Here is a 16,622-nt window from a genome sequence, read left to right on the forward strand (position 1 = left end):
ACATGCTTAACTGAGTTAGCTTACTTATATACACTATGATACATTAATTAGCCTATGGCTAGTACAGTCAAAGGTCACGTGACTCATATATATAGCTGATGCAATCATGCTTAGTCATTCCCTTTGGCTGACTGCCAACAGGTTACTGTAGTTAGTCCTTCAGCAGGCAATTAAGGCAATCAAGGGTTTTGCCATGCAGCCGTTATACCTTCAGCTCCTGACAATTTGTACCCGAGTATCAATTAATTCATAATATCCACTAGACCAAAATTGTTTGGACCAGCTGTTTGGAACCCAGAAGAGATGAAGAAAGATGAGTCTTGCTGGGAAGAGAGTTCTGATCACCGTGCCAAAGTTGAGAATGTCCTTTCTGTATAACCATCTTTCATGCCTCCAACCACAAAGGAATGAGGCTGTCATCATGAGCAAAGTATGTGGGTAAGCTCACTTAACAGGAGGTGGTCCCTGATGTACCCTGGTCCCAGACCATTTCAGGATTTAAAGACTGAAGCCAGAACTCTGAATTAGAAGCCAACACAGTTGCTTATGTTAATTTATAAGTAATCTGAAGAAGTGGCCTGCCTCCAATTTGATAGAAACAATATATATATTGGTTAGAAATTTCAAAAATCTTGTACAATATGCACTTATTTAGTTGTCATATGACAAGGCGATACCTCTATTCTCCCGTCTACTGCTGGAAGAGAAATCACCCCCACATGATGCTAAAAGATAATACAAGGTTTTGTAGATATAGCAATCAAATAATCTAAAAGAAGTTGCAACAGAAGACAAAAAATAAATATTGTGTCCACACATCCTCTCAGAAGAATTATTTTGCTGTTATCTGACAGAAAGCATTGGTCCCCTTCCTACAAACCTTACAGGAAAAAGGCTGCCCTCTTAGGAATGTAAACTTGGCATGCTTCTTGGCAGTCTCCTACTGTCTCTCTTATTCTCATTTCACAAAAGCCCCACACTATTATCCAAATAATAAGGCCAAGGCTGTGCTTACGTGATGCAATGTCTTACAGGTAGTGTCAAAAGAGAGAAATTCTAGCATGGGCATGAGTGAAAATAGTGAATTCCATCTTTCTGGCAAGGATTTGTCAAAGTATACCAAGGAGTTGTGAACTGGGAATGCCAGGAGTTGTGAACTGGGAAATCACTGAAGCTAGCATAATGTAGCAGTTACAGTGTCAGGTCAGGACCAGGGAGAATGGGGTTGAAACCTCACATTACTAGGAAACTCTATTGGTAAACGTGGGCCAGCCACCATGTCTGAAGATTCTTGTGAGGATTAAAGAGGAGCTGAAGAACCAAATATACTATGTTGAACTCCTTGGAGGAAGGAAAACTTAATACGAAGTTCAACTCTCATCTCACCCACAAACTCATTAGGTAATTGTAGCAAAGGCCCAAGCATAGTACCTTGGTGTTTGGTAAAAACTTGCAACACCCTTCACCCCTTGCACTTGGGTCCTGGACGTAGGCTACTTCTCTCAACAAATACCAGTGTATTTTACAGGTCTGCTGAAAAGATTGCTAAGATAAAGTAAGTGAAGTGTTCTGCATGATAGAAATGCTAGTTATTATCTACAGTGAAATTATGAGGGAGTTCCTCCCTTTCATAACTTAGGAATTCTATGTATTGGTGGTGGGTCCATCAGCAAGAACTGTGCTGGACAGATGGGTTCTCTCTCAGATTACTGTTAGTTATACACATATATAACAGTCAAGATCAAACAGTGACACAGACTAGCAGTAAGTTTCTGGCCTTCCCACACAACAAATGAAAAGCAGGTTGCAGCTGGAATAAATTGACCCATCATAGCCCTGAGCCGTTAGCATGGCTAGGCGTCCCATGGTCAGCAAGCACACTGGCCGGGGTGCGTGCCTTCAAACCAAGGCGCTTTTTTCCCACTTACCTCTCTCCGCTGCATAGCTACGAAGCCTGGCAGCCATGGACCTTCACAGCCATGCTGCCGTCCCTGTGCCCCTCCATAGCTACACAACAGAGAGGCAGGGACTGAAAAAAAAGGAAAGCATGGCCAAGTAACGGGCTTCCCGGGACAGCCGTTCGCTCGGCCCATGGTTGCAATCCACGTTAAAACAAAAGAATCACAAATAGTGTGATTCTTGAAAAACCTGGAGTGGGGGCGGGGGGAACACGGAGCAAACTCGCGCTAGGAGCGGGATCCATGCAAAGTTCCCCCCCCAGCACGGGTTCTATACTGTGCGTTTATTGACCTGTGAGGAAAGTGTCTAAGGCAAACAGGGAAAAAGCCCTTCTTCAAATGGTACATAACAAAATTGTACATAACATAACAAATGGTACACAACAAAATTACTTTTTCCATATGCACAACACCCCCACACACATCAAGAACTTCTGAAGGACAATGTTATGGACGCCTGCTTCATCAGAAGCAAGACAGAGATCTGCTAGACGCTGGGCGTCTTTGCTTGGGCAAACTTGCAGAGCCATGTTGACCTCTGGGGTAGAGAATAAGGGTTTCGGCTTCACCAGGAATGAGTGAACTCACTCACATTGAGTGTGAAGGGCAGTTTTCTCTTTTTATCTTAACGCTGCCTTCACTGATTATTTCCCATCAATTTCTGATAGTTTTCCAGCAATTTCTGCTTGTTTCCAGCAATTTCCTATCTGCTGATTCCTCATCTACACTATGGACAACTAATATGCTTGCAAGACTGCTAAACAATTGTGAGGGGAAAAATGAGTGAGTTACGAACTATAGGAACCAATGACAACTCAAACTATTTTACTAGGTTTGTTGAATGGCCACAATATCACTGCCGCCCCCCCCCCCCCCCCCCATGGAAGAAGTTAAAAATGTTAACTGTGAAGAATGGTTAGTTAGATTTTAGGAAAGAGTGCAACTCAGAAAATTACAAGATGGAAAACAGCATAATAAGGTTTGCAAGAAACTGAGACTCAGTCTTGGGTCTTCATGAGAAAGGCTACAAATGCTATGAATAAACTAATTGTATTGATTTTTGGAAGTATAAATATGATGATTCAATCTTTACAAATTTATTTTCAGCATAACCCATGGAGTAACATTCTGCTTACACCAAAAATAATGCTAACCATGATTACCTATAACCTGGGTATAAAAATCAGCTTCAAATAATGGTGCTACATCATAGCTAATACTGGAAAAGAATGGTAGGGAAGGTAGAGAAGGGAGAAGGAGTTAAGGAGCCTGAGGGGACACCTGCAATCTTAAATGTGGTTAAGAAATTGGGAAAAGTCTCCGGGCCTCTGTCATGTAACATTAGACATCAAGAGAGAGCCCTGCTCATGGAGAGTAGAATATTGCCTACGGGAACTAATAATTAAATGGAAACTCTTAAAATGGGAGAAAGCAAAAGGAGGTGCTTTGGGACAAGGAAGGCCTTTGATACAACAATGTATCTTTTATGAAAATATTTACATCAGCAAAGAATGTGACTTTTGTTTTCATTCAAAGCACTGGGATCAGATAAGGCCGCTCATATTTGATCGATTGATTCTTTTACCTAAAGAGAATCCAAATGACATCAACTCAGAGACGGAGCCCTTCTCCAAAAGCCAAGTGACATGGCTTTTTAGATTCTGGTTACAACATGGCTAGAAGGGGACTTCAGACAGCACTGGCTAAAGGAAAACCCACATCTACATGGAATAGATCTGCTTTGCTTGTGGTTCATCAAACCAAATGGAGCCCAATGTGAAACTCTGACTTCTTTCGCCATGCCAGCCATGCTTGTATGCTCTCTGGGCCAAGACAGTTTGAGTTCTATATCTACAACAGAGCAATTGACATTGTGATTAGATTTCACAACTGAAGTTCCAAAGAGTTGTCCAGTCACTGGTATATAATTGAAACTGGCCTATAAAGTTTTAAACTCCAAGGGTGACAGCATTTTTTAATTTTTATAACAGAGCTAATGTCATCACTGGGACAATCTGGTTGGCCTCATGGGACCAAGTGAGGCAAAGGCCTGAGGTACCTGGCCTGAGGCTCAACCCAGAGAAGTAAAAGAAAAAAAAATCAATGGTTCAGAATTTTTGGATGCCCACACGGGAAAATACCAAGAGCATTGACTACATCCAGATACCAGATATTGACTACATCCAGATACTATGATGAATATAGGTTTGTCCACAATGGGCATAAATGGTTCTTGTGGGCTCACCTCATGAGATGTAGCAAGATGGAGATTGTTTCTTTCATGCAACATAGGATTCTAAGGTTCTGTTCAGAATTCTAGTAGGAAGGGGAAGGAAACAAACCCCAATTCACGTGTGCATGTGATAGCTTGATGCCCTGCTTCCCAAACATGGAAGCCTTTAATTGTTTTGAGTGTGCCAGGGGAACAGCAGGTATAAGAATAAGCTATATTTGTGCCTATCAGAGACCAACCTGTTTGTTGTATGCAATGGCTGTGAGCTTTTCTGCGCACTCAACTTACTCCTGATTTTCTTGGCAGTTGATCCACAAGTTTTGGAATTGTTTGGGGCAGCGTTCCTCCACACATCTGCCCTCTCTCTGCATTTCACCATTTTATAGTCAGTTTATTTTTTTTTTCTGTACGTGCCCTAAATAATCTGGATTTTTAAGGGAGGAGACTGCTGCCATTGGTGGTGTCATACCAAGGGAAGAGTCTAGAGACTCACTTATTAAAAAAGGAATGTTGAGAATTCCTACACCTATCATTACAATGCTATATCAGTATTTTAGTGTTTTCAAAAATGAAAACAAAACCAGTCATGACAATAATGACATTTCAATCATCAAAAAGTGGGATGGTGAGTAGGTGGGAGAAAGAAAACTGACAGAATCATTGCGAATGAGGAGACAGGTGACTCAAAATCCAGATAAAAGTGGTCTTGAATTAGGAAAAAAATGGAGAGAGGGGGAACAAACAAAAAGAAGCAAAAACTAAATGTGTAAAAATGTGTGAAGAAATCAGGGGATAAATCAAATCCATAGGAGGCCACAACTGATGAAAAGACCCCATGAGGAAAAGCTCTGTCAGAACAGACAGCATTGAGCCCTGTGGACCAATGGCCTGCTATGTTCATCTGTGTGCAGAGTGTCGCTCAGCTTTCTATTTCTGAGCAACATCTATTCCGTTGCTTGGAGCAGCAAGCACTGTGAACCATAACATGCAAAATGCATGCTATAAATGTGGCATGAGTGCTTGCTGGGCCCATGCTCATTGCATGTCCCTGCGTGCTTCCAAACACATGCATTTCTTCCGCTTTCCAGGGCCTGCTGCTGCTGTACAAGCAGTGAACCCTTTTGCTGTGTAAAGTGTGAATAGCGCTTTGTGAACGCCAGCCTTAGGGTACTTTGTGAAAAAGAAGTGATCCTACAGCCAACTTCTCTAACTGCAGCTCATTCAGTAGGCTGCTGCCAAGATTTATCTGAACTAGTGAAAAGCTGCCAAATTTTTTTTTTTGAAAAAATAAAAAGAAAGAGAGGAAGGGTGAAACGACAAGATAAAGGCCTTAATAAACACAGAGATAGTAAGTGAAAATTTCTCAAGTAGTTCCTTGTTTCTAATAATAAATATTTATCCCTTGGGGCATTCTTCACTAAGGCTGCATAAATGGGTTCCTTTTCAGGGGGAGGGGGCTGACAGAAAGATTAGCAATTGAATTTTCTTATTGTTTGCTTGGGGGATCTGGAGCTCGAAGAAGCAAAGCCAACTGGTCTGCAACAAGGGGCTTCCTGTCAGAGGCCGAGTCTTTGCCCTCTCAGTCAAGAGGAAAGGGTACCATGTACAAAAACCTCCCTAAAATGATTATCCAGGCTCTATCAGACTGGAGACAAGTAGGACAAACAAATGCAGGAAGTGGCAGGGAGTTTGAAAATGAGAGGAAATCCATGGTAAAGGGAGAAAACTGAAGAGATTGCACTGAGCTGCACGCCGAAGTCAGCTCTGGGTCACAGTGTGCCAAGCTTTTTAGAAAAGCTTTACTTGTCTTATAATACAAAACTGGCATGTACAGCTGGCGACTATTCAGATGTTAACATTTGGAATGATTAACAACCTTCCCTCCCCGAAAAAAAAAGAAGAGGAGAAAAAAACCCAGCCAATCTGGTTGCTAAGAGACAAGGGATTTCAGCCAAAGTCAAAGCAAGAGCCTCAAGAATTCTTTATTTCAAACCCCACAAGAAAATACCTGTAGATGACGCCATGGTGATGGAGGAACATGAGTGCCGATGTGACTTCTGCGGCATAGAAGCGGGAGCGAGGCTCATCAAACTTGCGTGAACGTTGAATTTGAAACATCAGGTCTCCTCCATTGACATACTCCATGACGAAAAAGAGGCGGTCCTGAAATTCATGAAAATAATACCATTTAGCTGACTTCTTTCAGCTGGACAAAGGCTCACTGTATGCGTATGGCACGTTAGGAAACGAGGATTTGTATCCAGAGACGGAAGAAACAAAAACAGCACTTTGGGAACAAGAGAGCCGACCAATGAAAGCGTGGGTTTTTATCAGAAGATGAATAGCAAATCGTGAAAATTTTAGGATCTTTGAAAGTAGTTGGCGAATCACTGACGTTTATGTAGAATTTCCACATTTAACTTTTCAAGGAAACATTTACCAGGAGCACAATCCACTGGGAAATTTTGCACAAGTGTCTTGAGATCTCACAAAGGTTCTCTGCATCAAGCAAGCCACTGATGTGATAATGTTCACGTGCAACTGTAGACTGTCCTCATCTTCAGATTTTTTCAGAATAGTAGGAGTGCTGGTTGAAAAAACCAGTATAGCTGCTGGGCAAATGGAGGCCTCTTGAAATCCCCCCACCCTCATTGCAAGCATTTCATATTAAGCAGATACTATCAGGGAAGGGAACCACAGACTGACAACCAAACTCAGATTCTTTACTCTTTGCACCATGCTTGTCTGTCCTGTGATGATCCTGCTCGGAGATGCCACCAAAGCAGTTAGGCAGAGGATGGTGCTACCCCCTTTAGTTCAATGGCTATCCTGTGACACAAGCATGACTATAAGGATTTCAACTGATCTGATACAACGTCACATCCACATTTGCGTTCTCAATTTGCAGAATTCATTGCCTGAGACCAACTTGTTATTGTATGTATTTGCTTACTTTTTGCACGCCTGGCTTTCCACTGAACCGTCAGTTCTGACAGGGGCTCAACTGCCAAGAATATGTATTTAACTGGGTTTACACAACAGTGATAAGTAAACAACACTTTGGACTTACTGTGAAGGTGTCTTCTCTTTAGTGGGGTAAAGCCATCCAGGCTGCTTAGGTTCAGCCTTCTTTGTTCAGGCAGGGCTATGCAAATTTCTTGCAAGGGGCTCCTGGACCAAGGGGGCTGAGCCTCTCCAGTGTCCCAAAACCCTAAAAATCTCCTACCTATGATTGTGTACACATTCCTTTCTTTTGGGTGGGGAGATGTGTGTGTAGGTCCTGGATGACTTGGCCCCACTGAAGAGAAGTCACCTTCACAGTGAGTCCAAAGTGTCATTCTCTTTCAGTGGGGCTACAGTCATCCAGGTTGGTTATGTACCAGAGCTTCAGGCACTGGAAAGGAAATCAATCATGCAACCCCAACTAAGATTTCCTATCTGTCACTGCTCCTGCAGAACTTGTAGGACATGTCTGCCAAAGATCACCTCAGGTGATCTGCACTGGTCCAGTCCACAATGACATACAAAGGTTGAAAATGAGCACCAGGTGGCTACTCTACACACCTCATCAATGGAAGATCAATGGAAGATGAATGCCATCCCGGTTGAGTGAGCCACTAATGGACATGGAACCTATGACCCCTGGGAGCTACTGGCCAGCTGAATACAAAGTTTTACCCATCTTGAAATGGAACTTTTAGAAACTTTTGGCCCCAACCTATTTGGGATATATAACACAAACAGAGCATCTAATTGCAGGTTTCTGTAATCTTAATGTATCTTTTTAAGATCCTTCTCATGTCCAGCTTAAACCAACCTCATCCTTTGGGTGACTGAGTCTAGCGCAGAAGGAAGGTACCGCTATGGTCTGACTAAAGTGAAAGAAGGTTTCCACCTTAAGACTATTGATTACCTTTGATTGTCATACTCTTGTGAAGTTGGAAAGGACAGCTGATGCTCAGGGGCAAATTTCCTGCAACTTGAAATCACATGAAAGAACCAAGTTGACCAGAGAACATATATTGTGTATATCTCATTGCACTGGAAGCAAAAGGTGTGTTCTTAGAGGTCCTTGGAGATACACCCTTGGAAATACATGGTTGCCACTGAAGATAAGGGACTAAAAGTAGGCCTGATAACTAGCTGCAGAAAAGAGGTCAAACAATATAGTCTAGGACAGTGGTGGCAAACCTTTGGCACTCTAGATGTTATGGACTACAATTGCCATCAGCCCCTGCTAGGGGCTGATGGGAATTGTAGTCCATAACATCTGGAGTGCCAAAGGTTTGCCACCACGGGTCTAGGACAGAGATCTGCAACCTGCGGCTCTCCAGATGTTCATGGACTGCAAATCCAATTAGCCTATGCCAGCATGGCCAATTGGCCAGGCTGGCAGGGGCTGATGGGAATTGTAGTCCATAAACATCTGGAGAGCCTCAGGATGCAGACCCCTGGTCTAGGACCTCCTACTTTCTCCTGCAGGAGAAACCTTCTCTCTGCATACTCATGCTTTTCCCTCTTCATTCAGAATTAAAGCTACTAACCAAGCCAGACATTTGGGGTTGCCTGATCTTAGCACCAGGGAAAGAATTCTTTTGCTTGAATCACTGCCTGAAACTTCAAGCGGTCTGCCCTAAAGGAATGGCCCTCGCAAGCAGCATCTCTTGACACAACTCTGGTGCCCAGGCAAGGATGACTGAAGAGCAGCATCATTATTGTTCTGGGCTTAAAACCAAGTGCACTGTAGATCAATTAGGTACCCTCCTAAAGTGCCTGCACTAATCGGACTGCTAAAGATTTTGCCAGCTGTATTTCAGTTGTTAAGATTAATTTTTTATGTAATCCTGGGCAGATATGATATTTAACTGTTTTGAGATCTAGAGGCTCTAGGCCAAATAAAAATATTTCAGAATTTCCAGAAAGAATTAGAGGTACTAGCATTTAGTAAAAGTGAGCAGAACTTCTCTTTGCAGGTGGGTATTTATTTATTAATTATATTTTTAGACGCCCTCTCCAGTAGGCTCAGGGCAGTGTACATCATAATTAAAACATACAATAAAATATAAAACAGTAGTTCCATCTGCAATTTAAAACAATCAAATGGCGACAGTTCCCTCCCCCCAACCCCATCCACAGGGGGCCTGGATGACATGGCTATCCCGGCTGACCATCAGCACCCAAACCAGCTTCATCAGGGTCAAAATCAAGCCTTCTGGGATGAATGTGTTGGTGCAGGAGTATTGAATGAAGACAGCCAGCTGGTAGAGAACTGATAATTAAATCCAGAGGCATGGAAGCATATTGTCCTTTGATTATAATTAATGTAACACAGATAAGCCTTACAGCCCAAGACTTGACTGGGTGTTTAAAATAAGAGTGTAAACCTTAACTTATTTCTGCAGAATTCAGCCAAGTGCTCCTCTTCCCAGCAGCCATGCTTTGAGTTTGCTTTCGCCCATTGCTAAGTTCTGATTCCCAAACCTTTTGCACATCTTTGACAGTTCCTCCCTTACCCACTAGTGTAGGATTATACCAGCGCAGCTAATTATTTATTTATTTATTTATTATTTGATTTCGTATACCGCCCTATCCCCAAAGGGCTCAGGGCGGTGAACAATATAAAAGCATATATAAACATAAATATATAAAAGTTTAAAATTTTCATTCTAAAACAGTATCCCACGAACCCATATGCAACCCTCCCAAGAAGAGTGATGGGTCCCGATGATGTTAGGGACCCTATACAGCAGGGGGAGGATGAAAGCAGGGCACCCTCAGCGGCTGGTCTCTCCGAAGGCCCGGTGGAACAATTCGGTCTTGCAGGCCCTACGGAACTCTCCAGGTCCCGCAGGGCCCGGACAGCTGGTGGTAGAGTGTTCCACCAGGCAGGGGCCAGAGCCGTAAAGGCCCTGGCCCGAGTGGAGGCCAGCCGCATCATTGAGGGGCCAGGGATCTCCAGTAAATTGGCCTCTGCTGAGCGCAGAGGTCGACTCGGGACATATGGGGTAATGCGGTCCCGAAGGTACGAGGGTCCCAGGCCGCGTAAGGCCTTAAAGGTCAACACCAACACCTTGAAGATGATTCGGAACTCCACTGGGAGCCAATGCAGCTGGTGCAACACAGGCTGGATATGATCCCAGATGGCACACCCTGTGAGCAGACGTGCAGCTGCATTTTGGACCAGTTTTAGCTTCCGGAGATCAGACGCCGGGAAGGCCCGCGTAGAGCGGTTACAATAGTCTAGCCTGGAGGTGACCGTTGCATGGATCACAGTGGCTAGGTCAGCGTTGGAGAGGAAGGAGCCAGCCGTCGGGCCTGTCGAAGATGGAAAACGCAACCCGGGTTGTATGGGCCACCTGGGTCTCCATTGAAAGAGACGAATCCAGGTGGACCCCCAGGCTGCGAAACGGAGGAGGTGGCGCCAATGTGACCCCTCCCACACCGGCGGCTGGAATTCCCTAATCTCTACCGGCCAAGCCAGAGGATCTCCGTCTTCGATGGATTAAGTTTTAACCTGCTCTGTTGTAACCAACCAGCGACCGCCTCCAACAATGCTGTAGAGCTGCAGGGCGGTGACAGCTCCGCCTCCATCGACAGAATGAGCTGAGTGTCATCAGCATACTGATGGCAGACCAGCCCAAAGCTCCGCACCAACTGAGCAAAGTCGCATATAGATGTTAAATAACAGTGGGGACAACAACGCCCCCTGAGGCACACGACAATGAAGCTGGCACCTCTGGGAAGCTTTGTCCCCACACCACACTTGCTGACTCCGCCCACAGAGGAACGAGACAATCCATTGAAGGACAGTGCTCCGGACCCCGGAAGAGGCCAGGCGGTGGGCCAAAAGGTCGTGATCGACCACATCAAACGCTGCAGTGAGGTCTAACAACACCAGCAGCCCCGATCCGCCTCAGTCTACTTGCATACGGAGCGTATCTGTGACAGCGACGAGAACCGTCTCCGTCCCATGCCCAGCACAGAAGCCGGACTGGAAGGGGTCGAAAGCTGATGTTTCATCCAGGAAACCCTGAAGCTGCTCCAACACCACTCTCTCAATTACCTTCCCCAGAAACGAAAGATTCGAGACGGGGCGGTAATTGGCCAGATCTCCAGGATCTAACGATGGTCTTTTCAAGAGTGGGCGGACCACTGCCTCCTTCAACCCATCTGGAAAGACTCCTTGCTCAAGAGAGTCATTGATGATTTTCAACAGGTGGGTCGTAACTCCTCCGGCAAGTTTTAATTAGCCAGGAAGGGCACGGATCCAGAGGACAGGTAGTAGGTCTAACAGCAGCCAAGATCCTGTCAACAGCAGCTTCGAGAGCAGGGAAAACCGAGGGCCAAACAAGGGCCAGAAGACGGCAAGGGAGCCTCCAGTTCACTAATTGTAGTTAAGGTGGCAGGAAGGTCCTGGCGGAGCGACGCGACTTTGTCTGCAAAAAAGCTCATAAATGCCTCACAGCTAATAGCCAATTCACGATTTGTAGAACCCTCTGATAAAGAGGTCAAAGATCGAATTATCCGAAACAATTGAGCCGGGCGAGAGCTAGCAGATGCGAGAGAGGAAGAGAAGAAAGCCCTCTTCGCCTCCTTCGTCGCCATCTCATAGGCTTTCATAAACGTCCTATAGGATGTTCGCGCAGCTTCGTCACGAGCTTTCCTCCACACTCGCTCTAGACGTCTGAGCACCCGTTTCATCTGGCGCAGCTCCTCTGTATACCATGGAGCCTGCCGTGAGCGGGGGCGCAGAGGACGCCGGGGAGCAACAGTCTCGATGGCATCAGAGAGGCGGGAATTCCAATCCTCCACTTGCTCATCGAGTGTGCCGGCGGGTTCAGGGTCCCGCAGAGCATTCAGGAAACCAATTGGATCCATAAGTCTCTGTGGGCGGGCATAAATCAGCCCGTCGCCTAGACAGGGGCGGCGCAGCATGTCAAGCCGCAGCTTCAGGGCATAGATTAGACTTTATGCCTCCTCCACTTCTTCTTGATGTCACCACTGGTCCACTTGCAACTCAGCAAGCTGCATCTAATCCCCATTCCATTCATATATGGATGCCTGACACAGAGAAGGGCTGCTGAGCATGGCAGGTCACAGAATCCATGGGCTGTATTTGGCTTACACGCTTTCACAGGCCATTTCTAACAAAATCCTTTTTTGCTGTGAGTTCACAGTCTCTTTGTTTTTGGAAAAACAGGTTGGATTGCAGCAGAGAGAAAAAAAGGAAAATCTTTTTTAAAACACCTTTAATTACTCCTCAAGACGCTTCAGCTTATTTTACATGGAAGCTTTTCTTGTTTTTGTTTTACAGATGCCAAAAGGGGATTAGTCTACAAACTATTTTGTTTGTGATCTTTCCTCTTATTTCAGATTATGTAATTAAGGAGTTCCCAGGACTGCTTGGGAGTTTATGGTGTTCAGAAAAACATGCTACTTAGATGTTACAGATATGGAGTCCAAAAATAATGATCTACTATTGTAAAGTATAAGCATAACCAATTGTGAAAACAGGCTTCAGGGGTCCAGTACAGATTATCAAACAGGATCCAAATGAGCAAACAGAGGGCAGGGGAATAGGATTATGTCTCTTGGCTCTGTTTCCCATCTCCAAACCAGAATTTGTTAACAATGGCCTCCATTTTTGAAGGCTATAGATTATGTACTCAGAGCCAGTCACATGGAGGGGTATGTATATGTATTACTGTGAACAACTTCCAGTCAACACATGGAAGACGGAGCCAAGCACAGGAGGTGGAATTTCATCCCCGTATGTTTATCTCTACAGTGTCTCATTGGGCCTCTCTCCATGGGCGGGTGAGTGGGGGTGCACCAACATAGTTGCAGTCGGTGCATCCCTGGGGCCGTTCGCACGCTGTTCTGTGAATGACCCTGGTGCCCCAGCCTTCGCACAGGGCTGCTGCTTTCCCCCTGCTTTTACCTGCTCTCGGCTGCTGTTGCTGTACAGAGGCCAGGGGACACACTCCCGTGGCCATGGCGACGCCTCCAGGGATGGAGGCCAGGAGGTGTGTCCCCTGGCCTCTGTACAGCGACAGCAGCCAAGAGCAGGTAAGAGCAGGGAAAAAGTGGCATGGGGAAAAACGCCGCCTTCGACCCAGTGCTGTTCACTCGGCACTGGGTGGAAGATGCTGCTTTCCAAAAACTCGCTCATTGAGCAAGTTTTGAAAGCAGCATTTTTGCACCGTTTGGGGTGGGGGTGTGTGTACGGCACTGCTGAAGGGCATTCGCTCCTCATCGGCTGTGCAGGCTCTGACCTCCCTTGCCCACACCAGGCTCATTCACCCTGAGCCCATGAAGGGAAGGGCGGGGTACAAAGCTAATAATAAATAAAATAAAATGAATGAGCTCCATGTGGGCATGACTAGAATGGAAAGACTATCCCCCCTGTTGGCAATGATCTTTGGGGGTACAGTTGCCCATGTACCCCCCCCCGGGAGCCATCATTAATAGTCCTCTATAATCTGTTGGAATGGGGGGGGGCTCCCATGGCCTCACCTATGCCACAATGGCTGCCCTTGGGGTCTGCCATGCTCAACAGGCAAGTGGTCATGACAAGTGAGACCAGACGACCTTGGCAAGGGCAGAGGCCCATGAATAATCTTCCAGTCTGTGCCAGGTAAGGTAAGCTGCCTAGCAAGCCTGTTCCGCTGGTGGGGGACCACAGTTGTGGAGTCACCATTTTCTCCCTGAGGCTTCCCCCTCTCCTTGCCCCCACTCATGTGTCCCTCCACCCAGGTCCCAGAATCTTTCTTCAGCTACCCAGGGTCCTGCCACTGGACTCTGGTTAGGAGGAATAGCCAGCACCCAAGGGCTTGCTATTGGCTAGGGAGCTGGTTGGCATCTTAAATGATTTGGCACCTTTGAGGTAGGATCGTGTTGACGGGGGACATGGGAAATGCTTATTATGGGGCCCTGTGGGCTGCACCATGATTTTGGTTGGTGCAACTTCGCATCAGCAGGGGTGGGCGAGGAGCCCACTAACTTTGACCCTGCCCCCAGGCACATCCCCTTTGCCACCCCTCCACTGCACTCCTGCATCACTCCCCAGCTCTGGCATCGATGCCCTGGTGCCAGTGTAAATAACCCTTGCGGCTGTAGAACTGTTGGGACCCCCCTTGTGAGTTGTGCTGAGAATGACCCAGATGAACAACATGGCTGCTGAACCTTGTTTTAGGAGTTCAGATAGGCCTCTCAGGGTTGCAATAGCTATGTGATGCAAAGAACATTAGCATGATACTCCTATCAGTGAATGACCTATGGAAATGTAGAGTCCCTGGGGAGCCCCTTTGTAGCCATGCTGCCATTTGTTATAGATCTTCTTGTGACTGTGGCCTCCTTGGGGCTACATCTTTCTTTGTGAGAAAGTGCTGAGCACATCGCAGTTTCCAGGAACAGTTAAATGTAAACTGTGGGGAACAGAAAGGGATACTCCTAATGAGAAGGTCTAAGTGATGACCAACAGCTTCCTGCGCAGAAGGATAAATATTCGTGCCATTCAGTTTTGTTTTGGTCCAGGACTGTCTGCTAACTGTTCACTGTTTACAGTCTGAAAGATAGCATCAATAGGGAATGAAACTTCATGTAAATTCCAGACAAAGGTAATGCCTTTGATGCATTGTTTTCAGCCTGAGAAACGTTCACTGTATATCTACTTTAAAATCACTTATGGGTATATATGTGTGTTTGTGTGTGCATTTTCCCCTGGATTTTGACAGGACTTAATCCACCTCTTCTTGTGTTTGTTTTTCCACTTATAATTTAATCAGACCATATTAGATTGCATTATGACGAAAACAGGGAGCAAGAGGGCAAGTGCGGTTATTGCTAGAAACATGGAGGACAATAATCCTCTGAGAAACTTTAATGCAGGGCAGTCTGTAGGGTAGCTGAAGACAGCTCCATTAGCTGAAATATCACAAAGCAGAAATAAATCACACAATGTTTTCCCTTTTCAAACCCTAGACGTGTGTCCGTGCTGTGTGTCAGGCAGGCAACATTGGCACCTCCAGCTCTAGACTCGAGGAGTTCCCCTTGCACATGGTTCAAAGCCCCCAAATCAGGAAAGGCATCATACACACACCCCTCAATAACTAGAAGTTGCGGTTGATAAGACTTATCAGCATTCTCCAAGTAGCATTTTTCCCTTGTTTTATGTTTCTCTTATAAATGGGTGTGAAAAACCTTTCCTGATTCCTTCTAGTCCTTAAACTAAGTTCACTGTGTCAAAAGATTTTTCCTCCTCTTAGAAACTATTCCAGAAAATTACATTATTCTTTCAAAGACTTTAATGTGTTACAATTGTTTTGAAAATGAAAGCACTTCTGAAATCTTAAGAACAAAAGCCCAAGAAGGCCATAGTTCTCACGCTGTCCCCCTCAGGGTAAGCCAGTGGAATAACTCTGGAGGGAATGGCTTCAGTACAGCATTGCAACTTTAGAACCCAGACCAACACCAGCTACAGTGACATAGGTCACAATGGTAGTATTACGGGGCCTCTAGTCAATCTGGAAACATCAGAATGCAAGAGAAAAGATATAGTAGTATAGTTACATCGCAGCTGGCAATCTGAAGCTGGAAATCTGTTTTCTCATTCTGTACCAAGTTGCTCTGACTTAGGAGGCAGATCAGAGTTAAAAGCTTTCGACAACAACTGTTCAGAAGCCCTATTGGTCCCTTCCATCTCCTGATCTCTTTTCAATTGGTGGCCGCAGTTCTATTCTTTGGCTATCACCAGTGGTGGTGCTGACCGAAGGCCAGCATCTCCTTCTGGTAAGCGACAATAGTGGTACAAAATATAGAGCATTTTTGCCAGAGTCCTCCGTTTAACATTTGTGTCACTTACAGGACAGCATTTTGTTTTAAAGAAAGTCACAGTCAAGAAGGCAGCTGAGTATACTATCATAACCTTGGGAGGGATTTGCAACGAAACATTTTAATCAAAATTACAGGGATATGAAATTCTTTCCCAGCCAGTATAAAACACGCAATTACTTCACTCTATTTAAACAGGATGCTCTAACAGTTTGTTTAAAATTACTGAAATCTGCAACTGTCCCACCCATTAGGGCTTGAATAAACATTTCCTGCTTCTGATTGAAATTACACAGAGATACTGGACTTCGTACACAAAATTAAATGCAAACTACAGAAGAGACTTGAAGGACACCAAATCTCTGCTATAAACTGCCTCCCTTCCCCTTTTGGGGATGGCTGATAGTGGAAAACCACAAAGGTCTACAAGTGACATTTTTCAAATCCATTTTTAAAATTCATTTACTCATGTGACAAGATACCTTAACTCTTTTTAAAAAATTTCATGAGCCATAATCTATAATAGTATGTAATAACACACAGGATTCACCTACCACTTTTAACTTGCAAAAAGCTTTGCAAACATCATCTCAGAATTC

The 16,622-nt window shown here is 45.1% G+C and overlaps 1 protein-coding gene across 2 annotated transcripts in view; it reads right to left on the reverse strand.

The window, feature by feature from the left end:
- Positions 1-16,622, reverse strand: part of PRKCE (protein kinase C epsilon) — a 391,410-nt gene that overhangs the window by 45,422 nt on the left and 329,366 nt on the right. For both annotated transcript variants that reach the window (XM_048482750.1, XM_048482757.1), the window contains exon 11: positions 6,200-6,354. In XM_048482750.1, coding sequence (XP_048338707.1) covers positions 6,200-6,354 — 155 coding nt within the window. The remainder of the gene's footprint in view (positions 1-6,199; positions 6,355-16,622) is intronic.

The sequence above is a fragment of the Sphaerodactylus townsendi genome, linkage group LG01 (genome assembly GCF_021028975.2).
Source record: "Sphaerodactylus townsendi isolate TG3544 linkage group LG01, MPM_Stown_v2.3, whole genome shotgun sequence".
NCBI lineage: Eukaryota > Metazoa > Chordata > Lepidosauria > Squamata > Sphaerodactylidae > Sphaerodactylus > Sphaerodactylus townsendi.